Here is a 25,032-nt window from a genome sequence, read left to right on the forward strand (position 1 = left end):
ACCAAGAGTTTGAGACACAGGCTGAAAAGAGGAGCAGCAGCGATGGACAGTTTGAGGACAGAGATGTTTTCTGAACATTTTACACTAATTAAAAATCGTTTACCTGAATATGAACAGAACGTGTCTCCTTTAATATCGAGTGTTAACAGGGTCGAAGAAAAGCTCCGGTCACGAGTCACAACACGTGAGGCCGACGCCCACAGAGCGTCACATGACTGCTCACCGACAGATGGAGCGCCGGCGCCAAACACTCGACTGACGGTGCAACACTCAGAGACAACGTTCTGTTGTTGACCAGTCTGACCTCTGACCTGCAGGTCACTGGACTGTGAGGTGTCCACAGGGGGACACACACACACACACACACACACACACACACACACACACACACACACACACACACACACACACACACACACACACACACACACACACACCTTTCTGCATCTTGCTCAAGGGCACTTGAGAATCATTGCTGTTGCTGCCACCGGGATTCAAACCATCAAACTAGTGACTTCACATTCTCAAACAGGTTTTTATTACTATCAGCAGTCCCAAATAAAACAATCATGTACAATATTATACAGTAATAAACTATGATACAGTAATACAGTATGATACAGTAATCAGAGGAACCATCCATCCGTCTCCTGTGTTTTTTAGTCGCACGCCCTGTGAGACCTGTTGGTCCCTGCTCCGGATGTCCTCAGGCTTCCTGTGTGACTGAACCCTGAGGACAACTGGCGCCCCCTGGTGGCTGGCCGCTCGCTCTGCAGGGGGCTCAAGACACTACAACAACACAATGAAATGAAGAATGAAAATAAAATACAGATCAGTATCAATGTGCATCACACAACAAGAAATATCTCTATTTACATGCAGTGGTGTATGATCACATTCAGACATATTAACAGTCTCAGATCAGCAGTAAGTTTAACAGTTACCACGTTATAACAATCCAGACACAGTGAGTCTTTACCCCGACAACTGATCTCAGTTCACTCAGCTCATGTTCCTCTGTTCCTAGTTTTATTTGAGTGTTTTAATATCTGTGTCATTGAGAAAGAACTACAACATCAACTGGCTCCGCCCTCTTTACTGATCGTTTGAATATTCAAAGTCTCCAGTCGGACGATTGTCTAAATTGCGACTGAGTAACTCAACCGTAGTTTTTTTACCTGTGTTCAGTGAGCTCGTCCTGACCCGACTCTCCTCCAGCATTAAAAAGAAGCCGCTTCCCGTCCGCCCGGGGTCAGAGGTCATGGCGTCCAGTGATCCCATCTCACGGGTCACCACCGTGATGGGACCCTTCCCTGCCTTCAGGTGGACCTGGATACTGTCCTGGTGTCGGCACACAGGACAAAGCACATCATCACACTGAAGAAGCATCCGAGAATAAAAAGCTTCAATAAATAAATGATCACAAATATCACTGATGAGTTTTCTCTTGACCAATTCCCTGTTGAAGGTGGAATTCTAATAACATTGAAAATAAGCTTCAGATCAATCTGGTTGGTTTTGGTCAGAATGTGGAGCGTGTTTTAGAATCATCTGATCGTCACATGAAGGGAACAGAGGAGCGTTTGTAGCCTGAAGCCGGACGTCCGCTCAGCCGCTCGGTCTCTTCACCTCTTTGGGCGCAGGAATCTCCAGTTTGGTTTCCTCCGGAGCTCTGATGACGATCACCGTCTGCTCCTGCAGAACCCGGAGGCGGCTGATGTCCTCCAGGGTCACGTACGCTGACGTGCACAAGGTTAAAGAAAAGATTTCATCAAAAACATTCACAATCACAAGGATTGGATTCTTAGCTTTTTGAATTCTATATCTTTAGCATAGAGCTCACAGCAGCTAAATGGACAACGTGCTTTAGGGGGCTGGATGCCCTTTGTGGGGGGGGTGGGGGGGTCACGTGACATCACAATGATGTGGACGAACGGTCTAATATTAGTCTGCTGACCTCCGACCTCAGCCTGATGTGAAAGGATATGCAGAGTTCTCCAGGTCGTCCGTCATGTCGAAGAGCTGCTGAGCGCAGCTCTTGATGAGGCCGTCCAACGTGTCCTCCACCAGCTTCAGGTTCTCCAGCTCCTTCTGGAACCGCTGCTGGTTCTTCCTCAGAAAGTTAGAGATGGGAATCTTCCCTCTGCAGACAGAGTCAGAGACTGGTTTCACACATGAACATCTGCAGAAAACACAATTTGTCTTTCTCATATGAAGAACGCAGCAGGAGACGACATGAAAACATCGGGAACGTTCAGATGAGTGGAGCCAAAACATGGATCTGTATTATAACTACTGTTACGTTACAGGTTCGTGGGAAGGATTACCTTGATTCTTGTTGTTGGGTTTGTTCCCTCGTGGTTTGGATAAAAACATCAGTTAAATGAAATCTTCAGGTGTTGCACATGTGAACGTGGAAAAGTGGACTCGATGTACGACACCTGAAGATGTCGTACATCACCACCACCATCTAGTGGTGAAGTAACATATTACAACAACTGAACCCTGAGGACACGAGGACTCTATAAACTGTTTTCAGACATAAAGAAAGAGATAAAGAATTCCTGGATCCGCCCCCTGATCCAGATCTGCTTCAAAATGTGATGAGTTCTTCTCTGACCCATAAAACATCCTTCCACAGGGTTTAATGGGGGGGGGGGGTCACCTGCTGCACCAACATGCAGTGAACAACAAACATATCCACTCACATCCACTTGATCCTGTTGGCCGACTCCTTCTGAATGAGTTTGATGCCGTCCAGGATGTTGGTGATATCGTAAACACGCCGCTTGCGGATCTTCAGGCTGGCAGCGACCTGCCTGAGGTCCAGAGAGCCGCCCGGGGCCGCCAGCAGCAGCTCCAGGAAGCGCTGAGTCAGCAGAACCAGAGACGTGTCTGAAGAACACAACAAGAGCATTCTATCCATCTACTGCCGAGATTTCTTCAACAAGAACAGGAACGGCTTTCTCAGCTGCCGTAGTTTCAACGCTCGTGCATCACAGAGTGTTCACTGCACCAATGTTTACGTCTAAATCTACGTTTTGCTCCATCGTCCGGACTCAGCTCTGCACTCACCGTGTCTGGAAACTTCTTTGGACCGTTTCCTCTGCGGCTGGGCAGCACTGAAACAAAATACCAATCAACTAGAACATTACTCAGTAGATCTCATACCTCAGTCCTTCACATTCAAGCAAGCTGCACCCCCCCCCCCCCCCCCCCCCACCCCCACCCCCCCACACACACACACACACACACACACACACACACTCATGCACATAAGTCCTCTGAAGGATTTTGTCACCTGGTTTTCTCAGGTTCCGGAGGATTCTCCAAACCGGCTGCAGGTCCCTGGAGATGAGAAAACAACAGATTCAAATACTGACAAAACATATACATTCCTTATATATATATATATATATATATATATCCTACAATGTAGTCAATGCTTCCTAAGATATGGTTATTTAACATTTATAATGAAGAAATGTAACTGAGCTTTGATATTTTACAATTTAACCATAAACCTTTTTATAAATAACTATAAATACAAAGAAAATAAAAATACAACCAAATATACATAACACTACATAATGAAAATAAAATATAGATAAGTTTTCATATCGTCAAGGATAAAACAAAGATACTGATAAATCCTTAAACACACAGAATGCATCACACAGGAATCTAATGAAGGAAAACCAGCGTCCAGACCTGGGGGGGGGGGTCCGGTGCAGAAGGAGCTTCTCCACCTTCGTCCTCGTCGTCACAGCCTCCGGTGGTCCACTGCTCCTCCTCCTCCTCCTCCTCCTCCGAGGACTCGGCCCCCCAGGGGCTGATCAGGCCCAGGGCTCCGTCCAGGTAGGGGGGCATGAGGGGAATGGCATCACTGTTGACCTTATCGGTGGAGATGTCCTCCGGCAGGAAGTGGTCCTCGCAGATCACATGCTGCTCGGTCCAGTCCTGCTTGACCGTCTCTCTCAGCGCCGCCAGCCACACCTGAACAAGTGTACCTGCAGGTCAGCTGCTTCCAGAGGGTCAAAGACACGTTCATGTACAAAGACATTATGTGTCTTCATAGACAGACATGGACCGACACACGGGACTTTGAGTAAAGGGGACAAGGTCTGACTCAGGGTCCTCCGATGAGACCACATGGAGTTAGAGTCTGGATCTCTCACATTCACCCTCGCTCCTAGTGTGGGAACACACACACACAGACACACACACACACACACACACACACAGACACACACACACAGACACACACACACACACACACACACAGACAGACACACACAGAGACAGAGACACACACACACAGAGAGACAGACACACACACAGACACACAGACACACACACACACACAGAACACACAGACACACACACACACAGACAGACACACACACACACACACACAGACACACAGACACACACACACACACACACAGACAGACAGACAGACAGACAGACAGAGACACAGACAGAGACACACACACACACACACACACACACACACACACACACACACACAGTCCGTCTATATCTAAAAAACACAGGGTCCGGATCTTGATGAACTTGTCACTGTGGTACAGCGGCTGTGCCACAGTTGAGCCTGTGCGCGGCGTTAGAGAGCTGTTCCCTCCAGCTAACGGAGCTCCAGCCTCCAGCCGGCCGCGGAGCCCCTCCGGCCGCGGACCGGCTCTCAGGCCCGCGGACCGGCTCTCCGGCCGCGGACCGGCTCTCAGGCCCGCGGAGCCCCTCCGGCCGCGGACCGGCTCTCCGGCCCGGGCACATGTTGGAGTCCTACCTTGACTCGCGCCGGGTCCGCGGGGAAGCTGAAGAACCTCTTCGGGGGTCGGAGGGAGATTCCCGGGTTCACGAGCACCGAGCGGTTCGGACACCCGGACACCACACACCGCACCATGCTGCCCGACTGTGGCTCCTCCGAGCTACCCCCGGTACACACACATGTGTGTGTGTGTATATATATATATATATATATATATATTTATATATTTATATATATATTTATATATATTTATATATTTATATACACACTCAGTGCAGTCTCTGGATGTTCATACAGGAAACAGACGAGTCTCTGACCGGATGTATTCTCCTCTTCCTCTGGTTCATTACCGCCACCTACCGGACTGGAGTGTGAAAACCCTATGAACACACACATACACGTCTACCTCACCAACAGTGGACTGTCGTTCTATATTGACCAAGTGTGGACCACTATTTCCTATGTCTCTTCCTTTGGTTCCCTGCCCCACATTCCACCATTTGCCTTCTTAGTTTTGATTCCTGTAAAAATGTCTTCCTGTATCACTTTAACACAAGTTAGTGTAGTTTTTTATTTGCATTAAAATAAGAGTTTAAAATCATGATGGGCACAAACTTTGCAGAATGGCCTCGTCGTTGCTGTAACGGTGGTGTGGCCACATGCTTTATGGGATGTAGGTCATACATCACACAGAAAGTTAAGCAAACAAGAGACACACAAGGAAAGTTACTTCAAGGGAAAGTAGGACATTTATTATCAACATTAGTATTAACATTTTGGAGAGTGCGGACAACTTAATTGAACTACCCTACCCGAGAGCGACAGGACTCGGCGGGTTAGACCTGGAATTTAAAATGACTTACAGTTGAATTTAAAGCAATCTATCCCAAACAATGTCTTTTGATGGTCATTTACAAGGGGACAAACTTCATTCAGACTTGTCAAAATGATATCTTTAGTTCTGTACTGACCGATTTGGACAATGTCCTGCTGCGTTTTCAACTCTAGAAAATGGTAAAATATGTTTGACCTGCACATTGACTCTGAAACCTTTGACTGAACTTAATGACATCGATCAACTTCAGAAGCTACTGGACACTGCTCCAAACGTGAACACAACACGGTGAAAACCTCGTCCACCACCAACATTTAAACCACAGGACTGAAGCTGCTGTCACTTCCAAAGACTGCGCCTCCTACAGAGAACACAGAGACACAGAGGAACCAGACCAGAACGAGATCCAGAAGCCAGGATACAAAGGTTCAGTGAATGTGGTGCTGAAGGTGTGGAGGTGGATCAGTGAGTCAAAGGACACTCGGTAGAAGGACAGAGTCCCAGCAGGACAGTCCACATACACTGATACTCGAGGTGAGATGGACGAGGTGATAATGGATGTTTCTTGTTTATTGTGACAAATAGAGTAAGCACCACGGACATCAGAGCAGCTCAGACTCCAGGACTGATCATCGTTTCCAAACCAACAGTCTTTACTATTTCCCTTCCTCCTGATTCCTCTGTAACTCACTGATAAATGGACCTCTCCCCTCCACTCGACCTCCCAGTAACAGCGACCAGTCAAACCATTTCTACACAGCAGCTGAGGACAGGAGTCAAATCTGTCTGGATGATCAGGATACGACCGATCGTCTCCTACATATGTCACTTTCCTGTTGTTGTTGGACAGTTTGAGTTCTCTGTTCACTGTGTTGGTGTCCACTTCCAGTTCACAGGAATCTGATGGAGAGAACGAGACACAACTAAAGTTCATCATCTGATTCTTCTGGTGCGTTTACAGATTGATTATTTACTGATATGTCATCATTAATCAAAATTAATTTATCTATGAAGATTGTCAGTAATCCAGGTCATGGATCTGCAGGAGTTGTACATGTGTACATAGGCAACTGGACTTGTGTGTCTTGAACACATTTCACCTCCCAACCAGGAGGCTTCTTCAGTTCTAACTGTGGGTCTGGGACAGTTAACATCTGTGGGTCTTTACCTATGTCCAGAGTCGTTGTGTTATACAGGCAGGCTGTTCCATGGAGGAGCTACTTACATTACCATCATCAAGACCAGTTGCCTTTTTACAATTGTACAGCTCCTGAAGTTAACCAAATAGAAACCACACTCACACTTCCTGAAACCAGGTTTCAACCTGTGCTCTCCGCCATGGTCCATCCTGGAGGAAGGAACACAGTCAGATCATTTTCTATCCAACATGAGTCTGAACTGCTGATCAACATGAAGCAGTTTGTCAGAGAGAACCAGCAACAGACTGAAGAAGGAGGAGACAAAGGAGGAAAAGGAGGCGAAGAAGATAGTGTGACCGAGCAACAAGTTGAGTCTCCACTGATCTGCTCTGTGTTTTTATTGATGTCCTCCTGCATGATTCAACAATTCATCAGTCTTTTATTTCTCTCTGTCACTGTGCTGTCAGTGTGGACTGATCCATCAGCAACAAGTTGGAATGAACCAACTCATAGGTTGATCCAACACGTTTATTACTTGTTTTGGTTGGTTGCTGAAAAAGGTCAATGATCCTTGATTCAATATAATCACCTGATTGATGATAAGTTATCTTTAAAAAGACACAAACTGAATAATGGGAACACATTTGTTCCACTTGATCTAGTGATCAGGCCCCTATGACTACATCTATACTGCAAATCAACACTGATATATAAATATATATATATCCAGTCAAAGACGTGTTAACTCCTGAACAGAATTAAAAGAAGACGTCTTTCATGACGACCCAAACAGAGAAACATAAAATTAAAGAAAGCTGATGTTGTTTCAGAGAGTTGTTGTTGTGTGTCCGTACCTGAGAGTGTCCGGTCTCCGCTGTGCATCCTGTACAGCAGCCAGCAGCCTTTCTCCTGAGGGTCCTGGATGATTGTAGCTCAGGTCCAGCTCTCTCAGATGGGAGGGGTTGGAGTTCAGAGCTGAGGCCAGAGAAGCACAGCCTTCCTCTGTGACCAGACAACCTGACAGACTAAACACACAGTGACAGTCTTTGTTCAAAATGGAAGCACAAAGTTCTATGTCGCAATCATCAACCTATTGTAGTGTTCCACATTTTGCCTGTATGGCACCAAGTTTCTAATAACTCACTTTTTGTGATAACTAAGAAGGTGCCACGTGGTTCTGATCTGGGTCCATTCTGTTTTACAATCTACATTAACAATGTAATATACATATGTGGAGGTGAGGGGGCTGGGAGGGCACCTTCACCTCCACCACAGAGGATCAATCAGCACAGGTGAGAGCTGTTCGCTGATCGATCCTCATGCTGCCTCACGGGGAAGGACTCAGAGACACGGACAGACTCTCAGAGACACTGAGCGGAAAAGCTCAGGAAGTGTAAGTTTGCCTTTTGTATTTATGTTTCGATTTAATAAACGATGCTGCAAAGCAACATAACCGTATCTGGCTGTGTGTGGGAGAGCCCCGTGGCATGGTCAACTGCCACAACATATTTATGCAGATGATACAGTGTCATATGGACATGACTCAAACCATGACTGGACAGTTTGTCTCTAATGTTCTTTGGACATCTATGTAGAACCACAAACTTCTACTGAACCCAGTTTGTAACCTGGAGAAACTGTAACTATCAATGTCAACATCACAAAACTTACCTCCAACATATTTCACAAAAAATGAGTTACAGTTTGTTACAGAATGTGGAACAAACACAAGTGAAATGAAAGGTAAAAAAAAATAAACTTTAACAAAAGTAGTTCCTACAGGAAGGAAATGTAATGTTTCACTGGTCATTTGAAAAGCCTCTAGTTTCCTGACCTGAGAGTTTCCAGTTTGCAGTGTGGACTCTTCAGTCCTGCAGACAGCAGCTTCACTCCTGAATCCTGCAGGTCATTGTTACTCAGGTCCAGTTCTGTCAGTCTGCAGGACGTAGAGCTGAGGACTGAGGACAGAGCTTTACAACTTCTCTCTGAGAGGTTACAGCCGCTCAGCCTGAAGAAGAATATGTGATGAAGAACATGTTTTAGTTGTGACAAAGTTAAATATCACATTGTTGTAACATCATTGTATTCATCCACCTACAGAGCTTTGTTGGAGGCTTTGACCACCGGCAGCAGCCTGAGAAGAGCCTCCTCTGAACCAGAGTATTTCTTCAGGTCAAACACCTCCAGATCTTTTCCTGATGACAGTAAGATGAAGTTCAGAGCTGACCACTGAGCAGGAGACAGTTTCTCTGTGGAGAGACGTCCTGATTTCAGGGACTGTTGGATCTCCTCCTCTAGAGAACGGTCACTCAGTTCATTCAGACAGTGGAACAGGTTGATGCTTCTCTCCACAGACAGATCCTGACTGATCTTCTCCTTGATGTAATGGACTGTTTTCTTTTTTATCTGTCTGTTACTTCCTGTCTGTGTCAACAGGCCTTGTAGATGTTTCTGATTGGTCTGCACTGAAAGACCCAGGAGGAAACGGAGGAACAAGTCCAGGTGTCCATTTGGACTCTGTAAGGCCTTGTCCACTGCACTCTGATAGAGATCTTTTAGTTTAACTCTGTCTTTAAAGACTCTGGGTAACCGTGATGCTGCTTGTTGTTTGGACATCAGATTGACTCCAGAGTTGATGAAGGTCAGATGGACGTGAAGAGCAGCCAGAAACTCCTGGACGCTCAGGTGGACGAAGCAGAACACCTTGTCCTGGTACAGGCCTTTCTCCTCTTTAAAGATCTGCGTGAACACTCCTGAGTAAACGGAGGCGGCTCTGATATCGATGTCACACTCTGTCAGGTCGGATTCATAGAAGATCAGGTTTCCTTTCTGCAGCTGCTCAAAAGCCAGTTTTCCCAGAGACTCAATCATCTTCCTGTTCTGTGGACTCCAGAGTGGATCTGCCTCAGCTCCTCTGTCGTACCTGAGCTTCTTCAGTTTGGACTGAACCACCAGGAAGTGGATGTACATCTCCGTCAGGGTCTTGGGCAGCTCCCCCCCCTCTCTGGTTTTCAACACGTCCTTCAGAACTGTAGCAGTGATCCAGCAGAAGACCGGGATGTGGCACATGATGTGGAGGCTTCGTGACGTCTGGATGTGAGAGATGATCGTGTTGGCCTGTTTTTCGTCGCTGAACCTCTTCCTGAAGTACTCCTCCTTCTGAGGGTCAGTGAACCCTCTGACCTCTGTCACCCTGTCCACACACTCAGGAGGGATCTGATTGGCTGCCGCAGGTCGTGTGGTTATCCAGAGGCGAGCAGAGGGCAGCAGTTTCCCCCTGATGAGGTTCGTCAGCAGCACGTCCACTGAGGTGGACGCTGTGATGTCGGTCAGGGTCTCTGTGTTGTGGAAGTCCAGAGGAAGTCGACACTCGTCCAGACCGTCGAAGATGAAGACGACCTGGAACTCTTCAAACCTGCAGATTCCTGCTTCTTTGGTTTCAGTGAAGAAGTGATGGACGAGCTCCACCAAGCTGTACTTCTTCTCCTTCAGCACATTCAGCTCTCTGAAAGTGAATGGAAATGTGAACTGTATCTCGGGGTTGGCTCTGTCTTCAGCCCAGTCCAGGGTGAACTTCTGTGTTAGGACGGTTTTCCCAATGCCGGCCACTCCCTTTGTCAGAACTGTCCTGATTGGTCCGTCTCTTCCAGATGTGGCTTTAAAGATGTCTTCTTGTCTGATGGTTGTTTCTGGTCTGTCTGGTTTCCAGGATGCTGTTTCAATCTGTCTGACCTCATGTTCATTATTGACCTCTCCAGTGCCTCCCTCTGTGATGTAGAGCTCTGTGTAGATCTGATCCAGAAAGGTTGGGTTTCCTGCTCCAGTGATCCCCTCGAACACACACTGGAACTTCTCCTTCAAGTTAGACTTGAGTTTCCGCTGACAAAATGGAGTTCTGGTTCCTAAATGAAGAATTAATAGATAAAAACAATAAAAAGCCAATAGAATAATCTACAAAACTTAACATGAAGTTGTGATAGTTTGCTCCTGTGTGAATTCTATTCAGATGCTGATGTTTGGATCATTAACACCAGAATGTAAATCTCTCCCATTCACTTTCATGAAAAAGTGTGAAAATCCTCTTACTTCTCTGCAGACAGTCGGCCAGCTCCTCCTGCTTCATCCTCCTCAGGACATTCACTGTGATCTTCAGAAAAGCCTCTCTGATGCTCCTCTGCTCCTCATCCTCACCATCCAGCACCTCCTCGTCATCCCTCTGACTCTCCAAGCATTCTGGGTAATCTGGATAAAGGGCTCTCTGCACTCTCTTCAGCTCTTTCTTCACAATAGTGACAAAGTTCTCCTCCAGCCGCTGGAGCAGATGAATAACAGATGTCTTAACAGAGCAGCTAGGAGAAGTTTGGAGCTGAATGGTACTTCAGCATTGAATCTGTGGATGGTGAAGTTAACTGAAGTGTGATTTCACATGTACACACCATAAATATGGAGTCCAGCTCTGGACAATGCTGCTGGACTGATGGACCACTCTGGGACTCTGAGGTCTCCTGCAAAACGCTGAGGAGAAAACACAGACTGTAAATGACTGTGCAGGGTTCACAAGGATTTGAACCATCAGGACCAGAACTGCTGAAAAAGACTCCAGATTGCGATGGAGTGAGAAGGTCGAGTTGGGACATAAGTCGTGGTCTCATCAGTCTAAACTGGGTCACTAGGTTGAAGACTTAAAATGCCTGATGATATTTGACCACAGACCAATGTGAAAACCTGGTTGTGCTGTAGTTCTCACAAATGCACATTAGTCCATTTCACAGAGGCTGATGGAGATGACGCTGCAGATTCAGGACCATAATCTGAAAAACTACCAATCTTCATCATCAGAGTTCTGGGACGATAACAAGGGAGAATAATTCAGCTAAACAGCTGGAAACATCATTACACTTTCATTCATGGACGACCTTACAGTGGAGGTAAGTTCAAATCTTACCGTCCAGCAGCAGGTGGTTTGTCTTTAAAGTTAAAGGGTGGATCCATGGACGCCTCACTCATCATGGACTCACAGCTGCATGAGGAATAAATCAGAATCCACAAGATTAAAGAGGACAGGTGTGTTGGAGGTGAGTTCAAATCTTACCGTCCAGCAGCAGGTGGTTCGTCTTTAAAGTTAAAGGGTGGATCCATGGACGCCTCACTCTTCATGGACTCATGTCTGGGTTCAGGAGAGGCTGGTCCCTGCTGCTGCATCCTGATACAAACAAACCAGTTCTAGATGAAAAGTTGTAACTGGGTTCGGGCAAACCAGGTCTCACACTCAACGATTCAACAATTCACACATCAGTTGAATCAGTTAAACAGCGCTTCATATTTAACATGCTCTAATAATATGTGAGTTCCACTCAGGGTTAAGAGGTTGACTGAGGCTAAATCTATTTTTAAAAGATGACTAAACTATATGTTTTGTGTTGTTATTGTATTGTTGTATTGAATTGTAAGTGGCTTTGGATAAAATGCTAAGTGCTAAATGATATGTAATGTTGTGCGTGGTGTGACGCTGCTGATCACACATTTCTCAGGTAGGATTCTCACCTTCATCACAGGACACATTAGTTCTCACTCCTCATTAATATGGTACAAATATTCAGGGCTAAACCAAAACCAAAACAAAGCCTTGATGCCCCCGGACACTTTCTTTATTGAATGTGTTGGAGTCTTTAAAATCATTTATTTGAAAATCTCACACATTTGGTGAAAACCTCCTGAAATTGAAGGCTGTGGTGAGGAAACCCTGGTAAAAGATTTTAAATAGAAGCTCCATGATTTGGTTTAATGGAAACAAAATGTATTCTAATGTCAAACTGTGTTGAGACACAACCTGTGAGACCAGTAAAGTCAAGTCAGTGTGAAAATCATTCCAACAACCGTGACAACCTGTCTGATCAGTTCTGACACATTGTTGGCTGATGCATCATCTTAGATTATTATCCAAACTCTGTTCACTCTGTCCACCACCTACATTCACACTAACAATCCTCAGATACGCCTTTAACTCCTCGGACAAACGTTTCTTCTGTCAAACGACGGCACAGCCCCATGTGATCAGACGGTTCCTCTGGGGGGATCTCACCTGCTGAGCTCACCAACACCTTCCGTCCTCACGTGGAGAGAAGACGCTGCTCGTTGTCCCTCGTCAGTCCTGGTGTCTGATCTGAGGACGACTCACATCCTCATAACTTCATGACCTAAATCTGAAAATACATCAGAGTGACGTCACACTCAGAACCTGTTGAACAGTCAGTGAAGAAGTCACACATCAGGTAGTGTCCTTCCACCATGTGTCCACTAGATGATGCCAAGTAAACATCTGATCACATGAGGGAAGCAGGGACTAATTTAAAGTCTCCTTTAAACTCAACGCCATCATGTCTCTGGACTGTGGGAGGGAGTCAGAGAAACATCAGAGCTAATTCACCCATGAACCTCAGACTGATCAGAACAATAAAACTATATCATCACCGTTCATCTAATTTGTTGTGAAGCCATTAAATGAACGGTTCTCCAGATGTGCAGGGAAGTCTTCTACTGCTGCTGCTGCTGAGGAAACATGGACGACTGCTTCTTCCTCTGATCTGACAACATTCAAACCAGTGACAGGGAAAAACCATTGATCTTCTCACCGCTGGGGCCTGGGACGTCCACACCTCCAGCTCCTGTGTTGGTCATGAGGTCACACAGGCAGTCAGAGCATCCCTCTGGTTTCATATGTGCGTCACCAGATGCTCCGTTGAGGTTGGTATCGGCCGTGTCGGAACAGATCCGGTGTCTGACTCAGTGAGACCTCACCTGGTTGTCTCTGATTATGAAATATCTCCTACTGCAGCTTTTCAACACTCCACCATCAGTATTTTCAAAGTTTCCTCCCTGAGTAATTCTTCTGCTGCCCCCAACATGATGACTGGTTCATCGGACACGATGAATCTGGAGCTGACAGAACAATATGTGGTTTCATTTGTGTCTGGACAGCGGATCTAAGTTTGACTCATTCAAACGCTGTTTCCTTGTTTTTGAGGAACATTTGTGTTGATTCCAGGCACAAAATAAATGTAACAGATCCATGAATTCATTCGTTTCCCCTCCATCTGGAAATAATCTGTGGTCCTGAGACTTTTTTCTTTTTTCCACACATTTTTCTTTTAAATCACAGATGAATGAAAGTTTGACCTTAAATACAATTTACATGAAAAATGTACATTTGGGGATGAAGGTCCAGATCCCGGAGGATTTCATTTATTTAGTATTTAATTACCCGACACAGATCCGTTATGTCTCGACAGGAGCCCAGAAGGGACAAACCAAACTCTGAACTAAAGATGGCATTTCAAGTTTTAATGTCCCCTGGAGGCCACCGTAGATTCTCATACAGGTTGAGAGGGGGGGTATCTGAAAGCTGATATCTGATGTTCCACCTCTTTCTCTCTCCAGCAGACTGAGGGCAACCAGAGCTCCTCCACCGTGAACCTCCTGTCCCTTTAAACTCGACATACTCACATGTAGAATCTGTTTATAGAAATGTCCTGTCGCACAGCACAGCTCATTAAAGTCTGTTATCATCAGAACATACAACACACACTCTTATCTCATGAGTTTATTCTCATGATGTCATAAAATATTATTACTTTACTACACAATACAGTATAATGAAGAAATGATATTGAGACGTTTCTCCCCTAATATTCAGTCACAGTTTTTTAAAGGGGGCTCGGTCACGTCTCATGTCAGAGCCACTGTATGAACACAGATTTAAAACAGTCCATCACAAGGCTTAAGATATTTATATGAATATAAAGTCAACACTTTGTCTCCTGCCGTCATCAAACAGGACTCATTCACCACAACTGAAGACGTTTCTGTAAAAAGTCACAATTTTAGGCAATAGGTTGACTCTAAATAAAGATGGACGACGTGATGGCTCCCAGAAATGAAGCCAAATCATCTCCATCGCCCCCTGGTGTCTGGCTGCAGTATAGACCCACCTCCTCCATGTTAGCAGATGGGACATGGACCAAGCTAAAAAATCTAAGTAGACGTTAAATTCATTTCAGGTCGTTCTTATCTCACTGATGTTTGTTCAAGTGTTTCTGATCAGTTTGGTTTTTAGTTATTTGATGATATAAAAACAGGCTGAGACGTCATGATTGACAGCTGAGACTGACTCAGGATTGGTCAAGTGGGCCCTCGATACCCCGCCTCCACTCCATGATCACGACTCTGATATATTTTGTGTTTGTGCAGTGGAAGGAGACACTTTGTCCGCCTTTATTTACGGTGCCTGTTTTTTTGGGCCTTTCTACCGAAGCCTGTGTGACTGCTGCAACATTTCAGAACAGAAAGGTCAAAGGTTAAACTCCCTGAATGTTTAATTGATCAGCCAGATGTTAAAAACATGAGTGTTTCTTATCTTATACTTCATTAAATTTACATAAACACAGAGTACATGTCCAAACTGCCGTCAGGGTCCATGTTAGTAGCTCCTGATACATGACCACGCTTCCTCCAGACGAGCTGGTGTCACGCTCCTTCCTCCCTCAGGTCTGGTGTTTGACTGTGTGTCGGCTCCTTTTTTCCCAGAATGCACCTCTGTGTCTCTTCAGTTGTTGGTCAGTCGTCTTCTTCACCTCCGTGTTTTCCCCTCTGAGGAAAAAACAGGATGAGAAGTGACGTGAGAGAAAGTGAGTCATTACTGTTTAGGTGTGTGTGTGTGTTGTGTGTGTATTTGTGTGTGTGTGTGTGCGTGTGTGTCCTCACTCTGTTTGTGTGTGTACAGAGCAGAAGCTCATACACTCGTGGTCCTGTGTGTTTGTGCAGAAGCAGCGTCTGAGCTCCCTCCTGAGTCGCACTGATCCGAATCCGTACGGAACCACGCGGCTGGAAGACACAGAGGAAACACTCACACCTGTTCCTCATCTGCAGACCCACACAGGTTTATACAAAACACAATATATAAACACATGTGAGAATCACCATCCTGTGGTTGTTTGCAGTTTCAGACATTTACACACATTGTTCTCCAGATTTATGGGGTCACTGTGACCTTTGACCTTTGACCACTGAAATCTAATGAGTTCATCTGTGAGTCCAAGTTAATGTTTGTACTAAATTCGAAGAAATTCCCTCAAGTTGTTCACAAGAATGGAACAGACGGACAACTTGAACACATTCGACCTCTGAACTCTGGGCCGATCATAAAGACACACACACACACACACACACACACACACACACACACACACACACACACACACACACTGTTTCCACATCTGCTTTTGAGGATGAAGAAACTTTCACCCTCGTCTGGACGGAGCGTTTCCCTGAACTCTCATTAGTCCAGAGGAGGAGGAGTCGCTGGAGCGTTCCAGAGTCTCTGCTGTCAGCGCTCAGGTCCATCCCTCTGTCTGTCCATCCATCTGTCTGTCTGTCCCTCTGTCTGTCCATCCATCTGTCTGTCTGTCCCTCTGTCTGTCCATCCATCCATCTGTCTGTCCCTCTGTCTGTCCATCCATCTGTCTGTCTGTCCCTCTGTCCATCCATCCATCTGTCTGTCTGTCTGTCCATCCATCCATCTGTCTGTCTGTCCCTCTGTCTGTCCATCCATCTGTCTGTCTGTCCCTCTGTCTGTCCATCCATCTGTCTGTCTGTCCCTCTGTCTGTCCATCCATCCATCTGTCTGTCCCTCTGTCCTGTCCATCCATCTGTCTGTCCTGTCCCTCTGTCCATCCATCCATCTGTCTGTCCCTCTGTCTGTCCATCCATCTGTCTGTCTGTCCCTCTGTCTGTCCATCCATCTGTCTGTCTGTCCCTCTGTCCATCCATCCATCTGTCTGTCTGTCTGTCCGTCCATCCATCCTTCCATCTGTCCTTCGATCTGTCTGTGAATCCATCCATCGGTTCTCTGAGGGTTTGGTAAAATGTGTTTGACCAAAGTTCTCTGGAACGAGAACTTGATTCAGATTTCCGTCCTGCTGTGAAAACCCATTTTATGTCGATGTTTTTATTTTAAACCTAATGGCAGCACATCTGGGTCTCATTTCCACTTTGTGGCCAGTTGTGATCTTTTCATCCTCCATCTTTCCCCTGATCTGAACCCTCCTCCATCCTTCAGCTCCTGTGCACTCTACTTTATTCCTTCAGCTCTGCACTTGTTTAACCTTTGTGTCGTTAATCTGCGTCTGATGGCTTCACCTCCACCTCAGTGTCTTTACTGCTCTGTGACAAATTGAAGGAAAACCTGCCAAATGAGCGTAGGAGCAGGAAGACAGACGCCCGACAAACTACAGACACTTAGTGATGGTTCTTCCAACTCGTCTGTAAGTGTTCACTGAGGGGAGGGATAAATCTAAATGACCTGAAGGATTCAACTGTAAATCACTGAGTTATGGCTCCACGGCACCAAACCCTGTTGAACTCTTCTACTCTTCATGAGAAGCTCCAGATATTTTACAACTCATTTCCTTCTCTTCGTTTGTACGACGGTGAACAGTGCAGTTAGTTTTCGGAGGGAAACCACAAACATTATGGTGCATCTCTGACTCGATGTTTTGGTGACTTGTTTCCAGTTGTGACCACAACACGGACACGTTTCACCTTTTAAAGACGAACCACGTTACAGCTCTTCATGAAAATGTCCAAAAACTACTTCAACAATGTTGTATAATACACAAGTTAAAAAAACATACAATGTATATTTTTTTAACTTATGTACCTTCATTATGTCCAAATCCATTTTCCAGAAAGAAACCCCCCCCCCCACCATCAAACCTTCCTGGAGACTAGTTTCAGCGGAGGTTTAATTCACGTTTTACGCAGCTCACCTTGTTGTTCAGGAGGAAATAAGAGACCAAACTAAATACCAGGACACTTTCATGTTGGACACATGATTTGTTAACTTGGAAACATAATTAAATGACAAAATGAAAAATATTAGCATCACCACACCACATCAGTGCTAACATGCTAACCAGCGTGTGTGTTTGCACAGAGCTGCAGGAGAAGCTGTCGGCCGCAGGGCTCTGTGGGTGAATTTACTGCTGTGCCACCACAGTTTAAAACGTCTTTATGATGAAGGCAGGAAGATCACAGTTTACCACTCGGCTATGTTTAGACCAAACTAACAGTCTGAGACTTAGTGAGAGGGTCCCGCTGCTGCGCGAGCTGTTTTTAGATCTTCTCTGGAAGCTATTCTGGTCCCACCTCGTTTTATTCTCTCCCCGGAATTCATTAAAATCTTAATGTGACTTATCGGCAGCTCAGCGTCCTGCTCACAGAGACGTGGTGAAATCACTGTGAATGTGACTGGAGGAGGTTAACGAAGGAATATACGATAAATCTCAACAGACGCACTGCAGGCGGCCCCTAGTGGCTGCAGGAGATACAGTTTGAATCGATTTAAAATAAAAACCATGAGATTTAGAAAGTTCGTTCTTTTTGTTCGTTGTTGTTGTTGTACGATCGTGATGACATCGTTTGTTTCCTCGTGTGAGGTCGGGATAGGAGCAGGGGAAAATTAAAAAATTAGTTAAAAAAGATTTAGTTCATGTTTCTTTCTTTCTTTCTTGATTTCTAACACAGTTTCAGTACTTTTATTGTTTATTATGGTTTAATGACTCAGAACCTTCTAGCTGAGGTCGTACAGATTCGTGAAGTATTTCAAGATTCTCCAGGAAATGACATCACAGGAAGTAAAAATACCCACGTAGACATTGGAGGAACATTTCTGCTGCAGATCTCAGAGGGTTAATTTAAACGGAAGCAGGCTGCGAGGAGTGAAGTGGTCGTGGGCAGATCAGGGTTCGACCGCAGTGATTCCAGACTCGCTGTGGTCTCCTCGTGTTCAAGGGTTAAAACGAGCTGTTTGGAAGCAGCGAGAGGAAACATGGCAGAAATTACCCTTCGTTAGGAAAGGTGTGCTTTCTTATTAGCTCCACCACATCTAACTGGCCACTCGTTGCTTGTGCACACTGAACTAAAATGAAGTTAACTGCAACCAATTGTGAAGCAAGACGTGCATCTGGTTCCCATTCAAGTGTTTCATATAACGATCCCGTGTCCAGTTCAACGCACACGTTCATTCATTATAAAACACTGTTTTTCTCTGTTTATGACGTGTGGGAAAAACAACACAACTCCATATATGACATGTTCCTGACGTGTTCCTGACGTGTTCCTGACGGGTTCCTGACGTGTTCCTGACGTGTTCCTGACGTGTTCCTGACGTGTTCTGGAGGTTCTGTATGTGAGAACAAATGTCTGAGTCAGTGCTTCTTTTTTTTTCAGTGTTTTCTGGATCTTCTCCTGCAGCCTCCTAGTAAAATGTGTGTAACATGTCAGAGTGAGTCCATGTGAGGACACAGCAGGACAATGTCCTGAAGCTTCCCAGAGAGCGAGTGGACGTGTTGATGAGGTTTCTAACACGTGACGGACGTGAAACTGGAAGAACACAAACATCTCAGGATGAAGAAGAGGAGCCGTACACGTAGAAGACGAAGACGTCCACTTGGAAACACGAGGAGGTTCCAGATCTTCTGGTGATGAGGGCCGACGCCGGTGTGGATGAGCTGTAAACAACAACACTGATCTTTCCACAGCAGAGTTTATACGTCATGTCCGGCCTCCTGCTGCTCTACAGGCTCCGCCTCCTGCTGCTCCACAGGCTCCGCCCCTCTACCCAGGCTCCGCCCCTCGCCTGGATGTTCCCCACATGTTCGTGTTGGTGTGAACGAGTCGGACCCGACAACCTGCTGCTGCTCCACAGGACAAACACTAACAAGTCTGAAGAATCCAGAATCTTGAAACCATGGTTTTCACTCAACAGGAAGCTAGGAGGTAGGAGGTAGGAGGTAGGAGATAGGAGATAGGAGATAGGAGGAATCTTTGTCTCCAAACTAAATCTAATCACACAAGAAGTGATTCAAATCGACGCAGTGATTTTTTTCAAGACATTTTGTCGAGACGAAGAAAACAGCGAAGTGAAGGTGACTGGATTTAGCTCCCGAACGCTAACGTCGAGCTTCTTCATGGACAATAAGCAGCGTTCTCCTGATGACTGATAAAACCTGTGTACGACTGGTTACTGAGGATTCTCATCGCAGCAGAGCTGATGAGCTGATGAACCCTCTCTCACCTCGGGCTGTTGACCCAGACGATGCCGATGTGGCAGAAGAAGATGCACTCTTTGTCTTTCTGGTTCTCACATGAGCAGCGTTTCTCTCGCCGGTGGGCCGTGTGGTTGAGCTGCACCAGGGGGCCCTCCTTCGCTGGGGGGCTTGTAACGGAGACGGCGGAGGCTGGAAAGCACAGGAGGAAGAGGAGGAAGAGGAGGGAGAGGAGGGAGAGGAGGAAGAGGAGGAAGAGGAGGGAGAGGAGGAAGAGGAGGGGGAGAAAGTCATCGTCATGTTTACGCTGCAGGAGATTATAAAATGACATTTAGTTTCCATCATCACACACGTCACATCTTCTGTAGAAAAATCCACATTCGTTTATTCAGGACTCCGTTAAAGACATTATTCACTTTCAGTCAGGGCATCTGGACGAGCTTCACCAGAGGGGGCGCTGTTCCACCAACGATTCTATTTCTTGTGCATTTCAGAAAATCAAAGATGATTCAAACCTTCACACAAACATCCAAATTACAAAATTACACAAAAACCCACAAACAAAAACAAAGTGTGGAAATGTGTGGTCCATCAAAAGCCTGACAGAATCATCAGGAGGAGGAGGAGGAGGACGAGAAGGAAGGGGATGAGGAGGAAGAGAGCGAGGAGGAGGAGGAGAAATAGAACGAGGACGAGGATGAGGAGGAGGAGGAGGAGGAGGAGGAAGAGGAAGAGGAGGAGAAGGAGAAGGACGAGGAGGAAGAGGACAAGGAGGAAGTGAAGGAGAAGGAGGGCGAGGAGGACGACGAGGAGGAGGACGAGGAGGAGGAGGAAGAGGACGAAGATGAAGTGAAGGAGAGAGAGGAAGAGGACGAGGATGAGGACGAGGACGAGGACGAGGACGAGGAGGAGGACAAGGAGGAGAAGGACGAGGAGGAGGAAGAGGAGGAGAAGGACGAGGAGGAAGAAGAGGAAAAGGACGAGGAGGAAGAGAAAGAGAAAGAGAAGGAGGGTGAGGAGGACGACAAGGAGGAGGAGGAAGACGAGGAGGAGGAGGAAAAGGACGAGGAGGAAGTGAAGGAGAAGGAGGAAGAGGACGAGGAGCAGGACGAGGAGGAGGACAAAGAGGAGGAGGACAAAGAGGAGGCGGACAAAGAGGAGAAGAGGACGAGGAGGAAGTGAAGGAGACAGAGGAAGAGGAGGATTGAAGATCTTGCTCTTAGATGCCCCCCCCCCCCATCTCACATTCTGGGAGAACAACAGAAAACAAGTCGTAATGTTACAGAAACTCTCAGGGTGGTTCGTCGCCGTGCACCGTTTTCCCCTCGGCCGTCAAACCCTTGGATTAGTGCCAACCTCCCGTTGTACGCGACGGACTCAAACTTTTATTGTTTCCTTGCTAAAGGCAACAAGTCGTACTTTAAGTTCTTTTTCCTTCACCTCAGGTTGCCGGTGAAACTTCCTGTAATTTCTCTCAGTGTTTCCTGCTCTCTCTGTGCCCGAGCCCACCGGCCATGAGCCTGCACACTTTGTGTACATGTGCAAATATCTGCAGCAGTTTGTGTCTGAGGCTGCAGGATAAAGAAATGTGGGAAAACCCAAGAGCCCCCCCCCCCGGAGTCTGCCAAGCCACAGTTTAATTTCTTGCCCTGTTATGAGAGCGTCTGCCCGGCTCCACAGGGTTTGACCACATCTCACAATATACAGCGGATCAGTTTAATCCGTGAGCTGCTGTTTGCGTTGGCAGGAGTCGCTCTGCAGGTAGAGGCCTCGCTCTGTGTGCACGGAGCTGTGGGGGGGGGGAGGTAAAGAACACAATCTGAACAGTTCACGTCCATCGTGTTGTTCTAGCCGCGGTAGTCTCAAGTTTCCTGGGAGCTAATAAAGGTGCTGAAGCCAACATGATAGCCAGAATCAACCCTCTGCCTGGTTTGGAGAGCGTCTCCAGCAGAAATCTCCAGACAGGTTAGAAAAGTAAAACGGGCTGGACGCTCCGAGGAGACACTGAGGACACTTACCCAGCAGGCAACCTGCTGCGGCACGAGGACGACCTCCACGGGTCCAGAGGTGGTATGTGAGGCCTTAATTGTTGCTGAGGTCAGGACCCAGCCACAGGGCGGCTTTTTAAAAAGAGACTGAGATGATTAACGGGACACGAAGGAAGAAAAACTAGAAATGTCTCGTTGGGCTTTTCAGGATTTAACAGCTGTTTCTCACGGTGTTGATGACCAGGATTTAATGCTACAATCAAATTGTCTGATTCTGTACGACTCAAACATCGTGTGTCTGACAGACGACGGTACGAGAACCATGTGGCGCTAATGTGAATGATACGTTGGTTGATGACTCACTGATTTTAACGTTTAAATCCCAGTGCTAACGAAACGCTAACGAAACGCTAACGAAACGCTAACGAAACGCTAACGAAACGCTAACAAAATGCTAACGAAACGCTAACGAAACGCTGACACGTCATCACAACAACGTCTGAACCCTCTGTTACACTTCTGCTCTGGTGTCGCCCTCAAACTCCATGAAACCAAACACAAAGCTGAACAGATACCACACACATCACAAACACACACACACACACACACACACACACACACACACACACACACACACACACACCACCACACACCACACACCACACACACACACAACACACACACACACACACACACACACACACACACACACACACACACACACAAAACACACACACACACACACACACACACACACACACACACACACACACACACACACACACACACACACACACACACACACTGACCACTTTGCTCGAGGGGAGTTTTGTTCATTCTAGAAGTTGAAATCCTGTTCCCCCCTCAGATGAAACATCACGTTTGAGAAACGAAGAATTACTTTGAGAACCTTGAGATCAGATGAACATCTGAACCAGAGTCACCTGAAGCTCAGATCGTTCACTGAGTTCACTTCATGCTGTCCCAGGTGTGGCCATGAAACTACAAACCAGTCAGGTCCCGTGAACACATTCCAGATCCTCCATATGTGATAAGACATAAAAGATGGCTGTGTTACATTCCTGAGCGCACGGTGACGCTCCTCGACTCACAGGCGTTTGTTTAACTTCTTCACCTCGACTTTAAAATGTTCAGATTCACCATTTCTCTGCCGTCTGTTTGTTTGTGGAACTTTAAAACTGACAGAGGGCAGTAAAGAGATTATCTGATGAGTTCAACATGTCAACGGTTAATTAACAGTTAATTAACTCGTTAAAATGTGACAGCACCCCCCCCCAACATGGACACACCCATCTCACTGAGAAAAGGTCTGTTGAAGAAATGTGAAAAAATAAAAGATACAAATAAAGAAAATGAATGATTCTGTTTACGCCTCAGTTTTGTATCGTATATAAATGCATTGACTTATTTCACTTACATTTTATAAAATAACCCTGAAAAATGTTAACGACGTTAAAGCTCAAAGTGTCAATGAACTTTTCTTCAGTACATAATGAAGAAGATGCATCAAATCATCATTTTCAATCCCAGAAACATCTTTAAACATCTTCATCAGAGAAGCAGAACTTTGTCTCTTCAGACTTTCTGTTACCTTGGTTCTGGTGGAACAACATCAGAGACGCAGTGAGGAGCCAAACGTAAGAGACGTCCATCCTGCAGACTCCAGGTGACAAATCTGTGAGTCGTCCCGTAAATTCCTCCCAGCAGCTCCAGTCATAAAACACGGTGGAGGGAAAAAGCCCAAGATGTTTATGGCACCTTTCAAACACAAAGCAGAAAACACTCCTGGTGGAACAGACACCTGAGCTTCTAACTGCTCCCGGTCAACTGCGAGGAAACCAGCTCCTGAAGGTCACACCGGAAATGTCCATCTGATCCTGTCAGGTCACAGACGCCACCCAGGAAGAGCAGTAGGATCCAGGAGAAGCTCCCGACGTGACGAGCTCAGAGCGACTGAGCTGCAGAGGAGGAGAGGAGGAGACAGAGGGAGGACAGAGGGGAGGACAGAGGGGAGGACCTCCTCAGCGTGGTCGTCATTAATCCCAGCCTCCTCTGCTCCTGGTCAGACATCACCACCAGCATCACCACCAGCATCACCACCATCATCACCACCAGCATCACCACCAGCATCACCATCACCATCATCACCACCATCATCACCACCATCATCATCACCAGCATCACCACCATCATCATCACCAGCATCACCACCATCATCATCATCATCACCATCATCATCATCATCACCATCATCACCATCATCACCACCATCATCACCACCATCATCACCACCAGCATCACCACCAGCATCATCACCAGCATCACCACCATCATCATCACCAGCATCACCACCATCATCATCATCATCACCATCATCATCATCATCACCATCATCACCACCATCATCATCATCATCACCATCATCACCACCATCATCACCATCATCATCATCATCACCATCATCATCGTCGTCATCATCAGTGGAAGCAAACGTCCACACATTCTTTACTCCAGTATGGACACTTGTCTTAAACCCCCCCCAGTCAAAGACAACAGAAATCTCTGCAGGATTCAGGAGGAGCAGGAAATCAAAAATCTCAGGATCAAATATCTCAGGATCAAAAATCTCAGGATCAAATATCTCAGGATCAAAAATCTCATGTTACGGGCCAGAGAAACTCCACCAGGGGCGGGCCAGAGAAACTCCACCAGGGGGCGGGCCAGAGAAACTCCATCAGGGGGCGGGCCAGAGAAACTCCACCAGGGGGCGGGCCAGAGAAACTCCACAGGGGGCGGGCCAGGGAAACTCCATCAGGGGGCGGGCCAGAGAAACTCCACCAGGGGGCGGGCCAGAGAAACTCCACCAGGGGGCGGGCCAGAGAAACTCCACCAGGGGGCGGGCCAGGGAAACTCCACCAGGGGGCGGGCCAGGGAAACTCCACCAGGGGGCGGGCCAGAGAAACTCCACCAGGGGCGGGCCAGAGAAACTCCACCAGGGGGCGGGCCAGAGAAACTCCACCAGGGGGCGGGCCAGAGAAACTCCATGCTAAAAACCAAACGGAATAAAAACATAGATTTAGATTTACGAGCTCTTCAGAGAATCATCATGTTGTCAGCAGCAGCCACAAGCAGCTCAGACCTGGAAGGGTCCAGAGGG

General features: G+C 46.6%; 2 protein-coding genes and 1 pseudogene across 2 annotated transcripts; all 3 read right to left on the reverse strand.

Moving 5' to 3' along the window:
- Nucleotides 1-515: 515 nt before the first annotated feature.
- Nucleotides 516-5,129, reverse strand: LOC117758746 (transcription factor E2F2-like). Its single transcript, XM_034580693.1, has 9 exons — nt 4,808-5,129; nt 3,712-3,996; nt 3,302-3,348; nt 3,076-3,122; nt 2,709-2,895; nt 1,988-2,143; nt 1,630-1,744; nt 1,179-1,341; nt 516-789 (listed from the first exon to the last, which is right to left on the reverse strand). The coding sequence occupies exons 1-9, from the start codon at nt 4,922-4,924 to the stop codon at nt 782-784; spliced, it is 1,125 nt and encodes a 374-aa protein (XP_034436584.1). The 5' UTR covers nt 4,925-5,129; the 3' UTR covers nt 516-781.
- Nucleotides 5,130-5,985: 856 nt separating this feature from the next.
- On the reverse strand, nt 5,986-11,965 carry LOC117758704 (annotated as a pseudogene).
- Nucleotides 11,966-14,998: 3,033 nt separating this feature from the next.
- Nucleotides 14,999-23,873, reverse strand: si:ch211-202p1.5 (uncharacterized protein LOC103909337 homolog). Its single transcript, XM_034580727.1, has 4 exons — nt 23,467-23,873; nt 19,896-20,058; nt 15,524-15,643; nt 14,999-15,409 (listed from the first exon to the last, which is right to left on the reverse strand). Exons 1-4 carry the CDS (start codon nt 23,525-23,527, stop codon nt 15,304-15,306), a joined length of 450 nt encoding a protein of 149 aa, XP_034436618.1. The 5' UTR covers nt 23,528-23,873; the 3' UTR covers nt 14,999-15,303.
- Nucleotides 23,874-25,032: the final 1,159 nt, after the last annotated feature.

This window comes from Hippoglossus hippoglossus, chromosome 24 (genome assembly GCF_009819705.1).
Source record: "Hippoglossus hippoglossus isolate fHipHip1 chromosome 24, fHipHip1.pri, whole genome shotgun sequence".
In the NCBI taxonomy this organism is placed as follows: Eukaryota; Metazoa; Chordata; class Actinopteri; order Pleuronectiformes; family Pleuronectidae; genus Hippoglossus; species Hippoglossus hippoglossus.